At 41.2% G+C, this 10,244-nt stretch overlaps 1 protein-coding gene across 1 annotated transcript in view; it reads left to right on the plus strand.

Moving 5' to 3' along the window:
- LOC138363419 (serine-rich adhesin for platelets-like) overlaps positions 1-10,244 on the plus strand; it is a 107,795-nt gene extending 97,551 nt beyond the window's left edge. The window contains 8 exon segments of the mRNA XM_069322509.1: positions 165-800; positions 2,273-4,411; positions 4,414-6,239; positions 6,491-6,616; positions 7,000-7,153; positions 7,618-7,878; positions 8,145-8,277; positions 9,769-10,244. Coding sequence (XP_069178610.1) covers positions 165-800; positions 2,273-4,411; positions 4,414-6,239; positions 6,491-6,616; positions 7,000-7,153; positions 7,618-7,878; positions 8,145-8,277; positions 9,769-9,805 — 5,312 coding nt within the window. The 3' untranslated portion in view covers positions 9,806-10,244.

Here is a 10,244-nt window from a genome sequence, read left to right on the forward strand (position 1 = left end):
ACCTCTGATGAGGAGTCAACTCCTGCATGTGTGTGTGTGTGAATGTGCGTGTGCTTGTGTTCTTCAACACATACAAACGTCATTGCATGCTTAGTATATAATGAAGAGAAATGTGACATCTGGTAGGAAAAACTAAAAGTTATCAAATGTGATGTTACTTACAGAGCCATCAGATGACACTATCCTGCTCGATGACTCTCTTCCTCTTGTTGTTACTGGCACTGTTGCTGCTCCCACTGCTACTGTTGCTGCTGCCACGGGTGTTGAAGTGGGTGACAACACTTTCTCCAAGACCAGGAGCTCAGCATCCCCACAACACACTTGTAGCACAGCAGTGACCCTCAACCACCACCCACCACACCATCTCTGCGACTCGCTTGCCGTATGCTCCCTCCGGAACATCCATCATCCCCAGGACCAAATAACATCCATCATCCTCCCTAACAACCGGAGTGTCATTAATCATGCCAACCTTTCTGGTGGTAATGAGAGCACCAATGGACGATGGCATGAACCCCACTCAGATGAGGAGTCGCAGAAGTTCAACTCTGGCAAAAAATCGCAGGAATTACCAAGAAAAAGTGAAGAACTAGTGAAGGAAGGAACCGAGAAAGGAAGAAGTGAGGATGAAGAAGAAGATACGACACAGGATGAAGACATTGTTACACTGGAGTCCACTCTCACCAACCCCCTCAACACCCACCGTGGTACAACACAATACCCCACACTCGCAACACACCCAGCTTACCATGCTTCTTATCTACTCTCCCCTGTAGTGGTACAGTCACTCACTCTCACAGGTACGTGAGGTACAACGGTGCCACCAGGTAGAAACACCAGTGGTACAGTTGATCATAAGTAATTGATCATGCAATTACTTATCGAAGCATAGCTAGTCATCTATAACCATAGCTGTTTAATTAAGATACAGCAAAGGTACACTCACCTTCACAGGTGAACAAGGTACCATTGGAGGTCCACTCATCAGCACAGGTGAGCAACGTATAATGGTACACTCACTATCATAGGTAAGCATTTAACAGTAGTGGTGGTACAATCATTACAGGAAAGCAAGGTACTGTAATGGTACATCGCCATCATAGGTAAGCATGGTACAGTAGTGGTACAGTCATCACAGGCAATCAAGGTACAATAGTGGGTGCACTCGCCTTCATAGGTAAGCAAGGTATAGTGGTGGTACACTCACCATCACAGGTGAGCAAGGTACAGTAGTGGTACAATCATCACAGGTGAGCAAGGTACAGTGGAGGTACACTCACTATCACAGGTGAGCAAGGTACAGTGGTGGTACACTCACCTTCACAGGTAAGCAAGGTACAGTGGAGGTACACTCACTATCACAGGTGAGCAAGGTACAGTGGTGGTACACTCACCTTCACAGGTAAGCAAGGTACATTGGAGGTACACTCACTATCACAGGTGAGCAAGGTACAGTGGTGGTACACTCACCATCACAGGTAAGCAAGGTACAGTGGAGGTACACTCACCTTCACAGGTGAGCAAGGTACAGTGGTGGTACACTCACCTTCACAGGTGAGCAAGGTACAGTGGTGGTACACTCACCTTCACAGGTGAGCAAGGTACAGTGGTGGAAATTTTAAATTATCTTTAATGGTAATTGAAATAAGAATGTCTTTTCTCTTGCTAATAATATAAGCCAAATAAGTCAATGCATAACAAATTATTTGAAGTATTTTGAAACTATTCATAACAAAATGTTTAACTAAACTAAACTTTATAATGTACAATATTTTGCATCATTTTATATCTTCTCATTTTGACTACACAGAATTTGCCTTTATATTTTGAATAGCACAGGAAGAACTGCATTCATTAATGTCATTGGCTCTGTTGTTGGCTGTTTCAATACTGACAATACACTACTGGTAATAATAATAATTAAAATAATAACATCAATACTAATAATAATAATACATAGCTATTTCAGATATATAGTCTGTAAGTACAAGGTGTTTGTTTTAAAATTCAGAAGGGAAGAAATAAAAAACCTCCTTTATTTAAAAAAATTAAGTATGAAATATAATTAACAAATTTCAGAAATTTAGTTAATATTTCAGTAAAACTAGGGTATACATATCTTCAGTATTATTGACCTGCAGTCAATCACTAATGAAAAGATTGAATACTATTCAACATTGGTTAATATTTTTTCATTATCATGTTGAAGAGAGCATATAGTGAATTAATTTTAAAAAATATATTCATTTACAATATGGTTTTGGATTTCCAGAAGAGAAGCAGCAGCACCCCAACAGCCCCACCCTCATCACTACTACAGCAGCACCACCATCACCACCACCAGCACCAGCCTCCTCCACCACTTCCCCCTCGGCTCAGCAAGACATCAGGAGGAACGACTCTTCCTCCTCCACGTCCTCCCAAAACAGAGATGTTGAAGATGTCTCCAGAAGCGGAAACACCACCCTCATCTCCCACCATCAGGAGGGCCGAAGTTTACTCCCCTCGCATTTCCAGGACAGCCTCACCCAATTCCCCTCGCATCAGCAGGAAAACTATAATGCACTCACCCCGCACCAGCAAGAAAACAATGCCACATTCTCCTCTCATCAGCAAGAAAGCCACACCACTTTCTCCTCGCATCAGCAAGAAAGCCACACCACTTTCTCCTCGCATCAACAAGAAATCCATGCCCCATTCAACGTACATCAGGGGAGCCATGTCCCCTTCCCCTCGCACACCAAGAAGGAGGGAACCCGGAATTCACCAGCCAAGGTCTTCAGCTTCACCTTCAGTGCAGACCAGAAGACCCGACCAGAGACCAGCTTCACAGAGCTTGAAGAGGACTCACTAATTCGCCAGAAGACACAGAAGGAGGCAGAGAACACAAGGAGAACAGAGGGGATGACAACTTTTACCATCATAACAAACCCAAATGACATTCACAAGCATAATGCTCCATGTGAGAGAGCGAGTCTTAACGGCCATGCTATTACACCGATGGTGTCTCGTGTGCAGTTAAATAAATCCAAGTCAAATAAAATTAATATTCAGAATGATAGATCAAATGAACAAACTTCCAAAATTAATGATTATCCAATTAGACCCTTACGAATGAAGCTGGTTACTCAGAGCTTGGCCAGTGAGGGGGAGAGAAGAAAATGTGAAGACAAGAGTGCTGAGGGCACCTCCAAGCACAGAGCTCATCAAGTGACAGTGGAGGTTGTGAATGACGAAGATCAACGTAAATCATTAAAAAAGAAAGAAGAGAAAAGAAGAAGCAGTTTGCTAGAATGGGAAGCCTTACAAAGACAAAGACTGGAAGATGAGGAGAAAAATCGCATCAATAAGAATTTATCCATGAAGCCTGTTTCGGTGAAAATCAAGGAACTTGTCAAAATGCATGGAAGCTTTATGTCTATGTTTAGTAAGGATAAAAAAACAGATATCAATGGTACAGTTGATGGCAAAGATGACATTGTTTTCAGAAAAGTCCCCTCAGAAAATCTGCATTTGGAGCAAGAAAATGAGTCAATCAAGGATATTGCTGTCCCCATGAAGTCACCGTACATTGTTAAAAAGCTGCTCTCTCCTACCAAAAGCACAAGTTCCTATGAAGAGTCTCAACGTACGAGTCGTCGAGATTCATCAAAATCTCATTCTCCAACCCACAGAGTCAGTTCTGCCTCAAGGAGAGACAACTCAAAGTCTCGCTCCTCATCAGAGGTTAAGGAGCATACATCTCCTAGGATCCTCACGGAAAGCAACTGGAAGACATCGGCAACAAATAGGGCAACATCCACCTCTGCCTCCTCCAGCCCTCAGAAGCTTCGGCTGTCCAGCTCCCCATCAAGGAGAAAGGCCTCACATATGCCCTCATCTCCAGATAAATCAGATAATAAAGAAAAAGATACACAGTTGAAGTATGGCGATACTTATTCAGCAGAGTCTCGTGCCTCTGACATTAAACAGCGGTCACGAGATACAAATGATTCATCCAAATCTTCTAAAAAGGTATCACCTCCAATTCCACCCAAACCATTAAATCTCCATGAAAAGTCTCAAGCATATCCATCGCCATACTTAGAGATGAAAAGAGAATCGGCCATTCATGAGGAAGATAATGAAAAGAATATTTCTCAAATGCCCTCTTGTTATGAGAAGTGTGCAAATGAAGGCAGGTCTAGCATCAAGGACCCCAAAAATAGAAAGGAATGGCTGAATAAAATGCTCAATTCAATAACTTCAGACCACACTCTGGCCCAAGACATAAGGGATCCATCTGAAATACCAACACCTCTTTTAAACCCGTCAAAATTATGTACAAGTACAAATATATGTTATGATAGTGTATATCCTGAAGACGATCGAGGTGGAAAGTTGCAAGACCTTAAGAGTCCTGTTCCCCCTGCAGGAAAAATTCGAAAACCATGCTTTACTCAACTCCAAAATATCCACCTTGCTCCAACACTCCCTCCCCTTTGCTTTCATCATCTAGCATATCAGTAACACCAATAAAATTAGCTATATCATCCAAGCTCTTCTCCCAAACTTTTACAAAGGCACCTGACAACTTTAACATGACCTGTTCCTCCAAGTCAAATGCATCTTATCCATCTACTCCAACATCAATGAGGTCTTCAGTCAGAGAAGCCCTCCAATCTGACCAATCATATGCAATTAATGGTAGGCGAGGACCAGTCAGTCTTTCCTCCATTTTGGGCGACGGTTCATCAAGGTCATCATCAGTGACTTCCACTCCATTGGCATCTCCGAGGGCATCTCCAGAGAGGGTCATCAAGAGAGATTCTCTTGAGTTACCATCAAAGCTTGATGTGATTCTTGAGCCCAGCTGCAGGGATGTACAAACTGCATCTCTGCCTGGTGAAGAGCAAAAAGAAAACATTGCACCTTCCCCCAGTACAAAGAGGATTAAAGAATATAAAGAACAGGATTATGAGGAGAAGGAGGAGGAGGATTGCTCAAGTACTCCTTTAACCTCTCCTTACAGATCCTCACTAACATTTAAAAACAGAAGTGGAGAGAGAAGTAAAGGATTCAATGATGAAGAAATGAGTCCTCGGAAGGAAACGAAGAACTCATGGCATACATCAGTACACAAACCCTTTAATTTAATCAAACCTTCTGTGACCCTGAAAACAATGACTTCTGGTATTGATCCAAAGAGGGTTGCCACAAGTATACCATCACCTTCACATAGGGACGACAGTCTTCAAACCACGTACCTGATGACATGCAAAATCTCCTCCCTGCATGACAACAGCAACAAAAGATACCTCCCAGACAAAAGTAAACCCACTTTAGATAAATCAGAATGTAGTGAAAATACAGAGCCTTCCACATCACGAATCTCTCATGAGAGACCTTCTTTAACAGTTAGACTTCCTGAGTTGTCACCCAAAGTTGCTACAGTGATGAGCAGTTCTCTAGGTACAAGTGAGGGAAGAAGAGTATCCTCTCAAATGTATGAACCTTACTTGTCAAGGAATTCCAGAGAAACATCATCACTGAGGTCAAGGGAACCATCAGAGAGATCAACACCAGACAGGGACTCTAGACCAGTTTCTTTATCTAGCATCTTGTCCAAAGACAGGGGCTCTAAAGACTCCATAGTTGAGGAACTGTCCAATAATTTTCAGTTCTCACCAGAGCTCTCTTTTTCTGAAGAATTAAATAATATAACTCACAAATATTGTAAAGACATGGCAGTCCAACGATCATCATCAGAGACTACTGTCATTGACACCTCGGGCAACAAATTAGCACTAATCTCTCATTACGACAGTGATGATGTGTTTGACAATGACTCCACTACAGATAGGGGAGACAAAACCAGAGAAACCAGTTTAGAGCCAGAGTCTAAAGAATCCTCACCAATTCGAGAAATCAAAGGTGGAAAAAGCATAAAAAATAAGAAGGAAAAGTTACCAGAAAGAAGAAAATCAAGGGAAGCATCATCAAACTTATCTGCGCCAAAGGGCCTGCCAAAGACTTCTACAAACCCCAGTAAGTCAAAGAACCGTATTGTCCATAGGAACTCTAGTCTTAAAAGGAATCGTCCTGAAGATCCAGGAGGGTCTTTAAGAAACAAAAAAGACAGAAAGGTGTCTAGAGATGACTCGGCAGACCTAAAAGATGAAACCATAGTGCAGAATGATGCAGGCTGGACCAAGACAAAGACCACAGTCAGAAGAGCCAGGCTGGGGTCTACAGAGAAGGTGAGTCTATGGTTATGAAGTAATGACATCTATTATAATTTGTTAAATTATATTTTTATTCTGCGCTGAAATCCCTCAGAGAAAATGAAAAGGCAGAAAAATATAAACAAAAATATTAGGCTTGTATCAAGAAATGAAAGACGGTTATTGATAAAATTACACTATCTTAAAACAACTTTTGGTGCATCATGACAATTATTAATTTAATAGTGAGGAATTTACAGATGTATTATATTATTCTGGACCTACAGGCACGGCAGATAGTTCGAACTAACAGTGGCAAAACAAGGAAGGAGAAAACATTCAAGGCTAATGCGTCCAAGGCACTAGAAGACTGGGCAGCAGGCACCACAGTTCAAGGAAAGCTTATGAAAAAGGTATAGTAAATATGGGTGTTGCATATCACTTTGATGGACACATGGACTGCAGTTTTAGCCTTAAAAATACTTTTAGGCGATTTCTGCTTACTGACCAAGAAACAGCGAGTTTGAAATATATAGAATGATGGAATAAGAATTTGCACGAGTTCCTTAAAGGTGAATCTGTTTTGTCCAAGTGTTGGTAATAAATCAATTTAACAACTCTCATAATTTAAACAAAAAGAATTAAAACAAAAAATTGCATTTATTGCAATATTTTATGTTTAAATATTATTTGAAGCTATGCAAATACTCCCTCAAGAGATGTATATTTTATTACTACAGTATTTGACAATGTGTGAGTTTTCTAAAATTTATAAATTTTTTAATGTGAATTACAGGAAGGGCAGAAGTTTAGCCACGAGACGGAAGAAGAGGTGAAGGGAGGACAACGCAGCAGCAAGAGTGTCACGAGGCGAGTGGTGAGAAGAGGGTCCCGCAGAATGTCTGGTGGGGGTGAACTCCTCACACAGACGAAAGAAACTTCATCTACAGGTGGGTGTTGGTGGTGGAGATGATGTAGGACTGTGAGGGAGTGGTGGTGGTGGTGTTGGGGATCTTGTACCTGTGCCTGGAACACTTCAAAATATAAGGGAAGTCTTCAGGGGGAAGGGGGAAGTATGGTTGCAAAGCTGAAACTTAAAGGAATTGACGGAAGGGCACCACCAGGAGTGGAGCCTGCGGCTTAATTTGACACAACAAATGTCTTCAACAGATAGTGAAGCAGATGTCTTACAGATGTCTTCAACAGATAGTGATTTATTTTAAAATGGGTTGTAAGACTTGTAGTTCTTTTTATTTGTTTGTTAAATTTTCACTTATGTTTTTAATATTTAGATTGTTATTTATAAGTATGCTTGCCTTTCCAAGTATAATCTCATACAGTGATTTTACCACATACTTTTATAGACAAGTGAGGTGGAGGCTAAAAGTTTCATATTAATATATTCTGATTACAGGTGCAACCAAGGACGAAATAGGTGCAAGCCGTGGTGGGCGTCGACAAGAAAAGAAGGGCGAGAGGCAGGTGAAGCAGCAGAATGGCCCTGGGTCAGGGGCTGTTGTGTCAGTTTTAGACAATGGACTCTCACGCAGGATGAAGACATCTACAGATGGGGAGCGGTACATGACACAGTCCGTGTCTGACAAGGATGGCAAGACTACGTACACCACTGAGGGTGTCAACAATAAGACCACCAACTCTCTTGAAGTCATTGGAGGTGAGATTTTCCTCTTTCTTTCCCCTATGGAATAGAAAAGATCCCATTTCCCTAGCTCTTACCATTCCCTTGTACAGTAATAAGACTCAACTCTCACATAATATATTATTTTGTGGTGCTGTATGTAAATATAATTTCCTTCACAAGCATCCATTGAATGGGCATAAAACTTCTCCTGCATACACAAAATGGTAAAATGTTGAATATAATACACTCAAATTTAATTGGAGGATTTAGAAATTAAATCCTTTATGCCCTTTCATCAGGCGAGGACTTCAATGCCAAGCGGGAGGTGCAAGGGCGAACTGGGCATCGAGTGGTAGTGGAACGGACGAAGGATAGCCAAGGACGACCCTCTACAGTTGTGAAGAAGATCACTTCTCAGTCCAGGGTTGTTATGTAAGTGGTATGCTTGTCATCATATAATTAGTGTGGGTGTCATATAATTGTAAGGTTTTGGTAAAACTTAAAGCACTGTGATATTTATATTTTCTGAGCTTCAGCCTTGATAGGGTATGTGGTTGCTTAGGCTTGAATGTTTCTGGTTAAGCAAGAAAATTCTTTTAGATGTCAAAACATAAGAATGGGCTTTATATATTAGGATGTACCTGTATCCCAATCAACATTATTCATTAATAAAGTGATGCTTTGGGCACGTGCTGCATTGCAGTGTTTAGAGTTGCTGCTGCATGTTTGCCATCTGAGTACTGAAGCCCCTCACACACACCTGGGTGATACGTGCCCACAATATTTTTTCCAAGACGGTGTCTGTTTACTGCAGGCCTGAGGCAGCACATATGACCCCTGAGTACCTGTAGGAGTTTAAAATCTTATGCGGTACTTTAAAACATCCCTGATTGTGTAGCACAGTTTACGAACATTTGCTAAAAAACATCCCTCATATCAGGCATTGGCAGCGAGATCCAGGTGGGGGTGCAACTTCCAATTTGAGAAGGGTACTTTGAGACTTAGTCAAGACAAGAGTTATTTAGTTTAATGTTCAGATTTATTAATATATTTATAAGCACCCACATTGCCACCATGTTCATTATTGCAAGTTTGAGATAAAGTTCGCAAGTCACCGTTGGTGGTCACTTCTTTAAGTACTGTACTAGTATCTATTAGAAGGGATTACAAATTACTTACTCTGATCAAACCTTTTAGGCTTTAGCCTATTAATATAAACTTGTTAGTACTATTTTATATGTTCAGACAGGTTAGTTAGGGAGCCGGTCGGCCGAGCGGACAGCACGCTGGACTTGTGATCCTGTGGTCCTGGGTTCGATCCCCGGCGCCAGCGAGAAACAATGGGCAGAGTTTCTTTCACCCTATGCCCCTGTTACCTAGCAGTAAAATAGGTACCTGGGTGTTAGTCAGCTGTCACGGGCTGCTTCTGGGGTGGAGGCCTGGTCGAGGACTGGGCCGCAGGACACTAAAGCCCCAAAATCATCTCAAGAAGAAGGTTCAGCTGGCTGATAAAGCCAACAGCAGTGGTGTAGGAGACAGCAGCTTGTATATGTCCAGAATGATTTATATTATTTATTACACTTTGATCTTGGCCAAAATGAAGAGAAGGGATTATTTACCTAACATTAGTGGCCTCGACGAGGACAGGACAGAATACCGGTGGCTTGTCAAAGGTCCCCCCCAGTTGCCCTAATAAATAAATTAATATTTTCTTATCTCTACATAATGTATGTTATTGTCATTATTCAGGTTGATATAATTTTCTCTGTAAAAAAGCAGTGAGATGTATACTGTATTTTTAAATTTTCTTTTCCAATCATTCTTATTTTTCAAACCCAAAAGCTTGATTCATGTTAATACTTTTTTGTATTAATATTTTTTTTAACAAAAACCATGAACTTTATATTTTTCTTGAACTTTCAGAACTAAAACAAAACGGAAATCACCTTCAGTGGTGTAACTCGGACAAAAAATACAAGCCTGCAACGTGGACCTTCTTCCACCTCTGCCTACTCGTAAAGAGATGGTTTCAACTCTGACGCTTCCCTATCTGCCAGCTCTCACACAGGTGACTACAGCTCTGGCCCACCCCCATCATCTCCACAACTGTCCAAAACCTGGAAATCAAATTCCTCGATGTCTGATCAGATCTGATGTTAATTAGATGGTGTTTTGTGCTTGATGAAGAAATGTATATTATGTTGAAGCTTCATTACCACTTACACATTTATGTACTATACAGTAAACATTCATTAAGATATGCATGTTCTGTATGTAAACTATGGTACAAGGTGTCCCAGAATTCTAAAACCACAGGACTATAATTAAGACAAAATTGCCGAATGGACAAATCCACAAGGGCCGTGACGAGGATTCGAACCTGTGTCCGGGAGCATCCC

Source organism: Procambarus clarkii, chromosome 11, assembly GCF_040958095.1.
Source record: "Procambarus clarkii isolate CNS0578487 chromosome 11, FALCON_Pclarkii_2.0, whole genome shotgun sequence".
Taxonomy (NCBI): domain Eukaryota; kingdom Metazoa; phylum Arthropoda; class Malacostraca; order Decapoda; family Cambaridae; genus Procambarus; species Procambarus clarkii.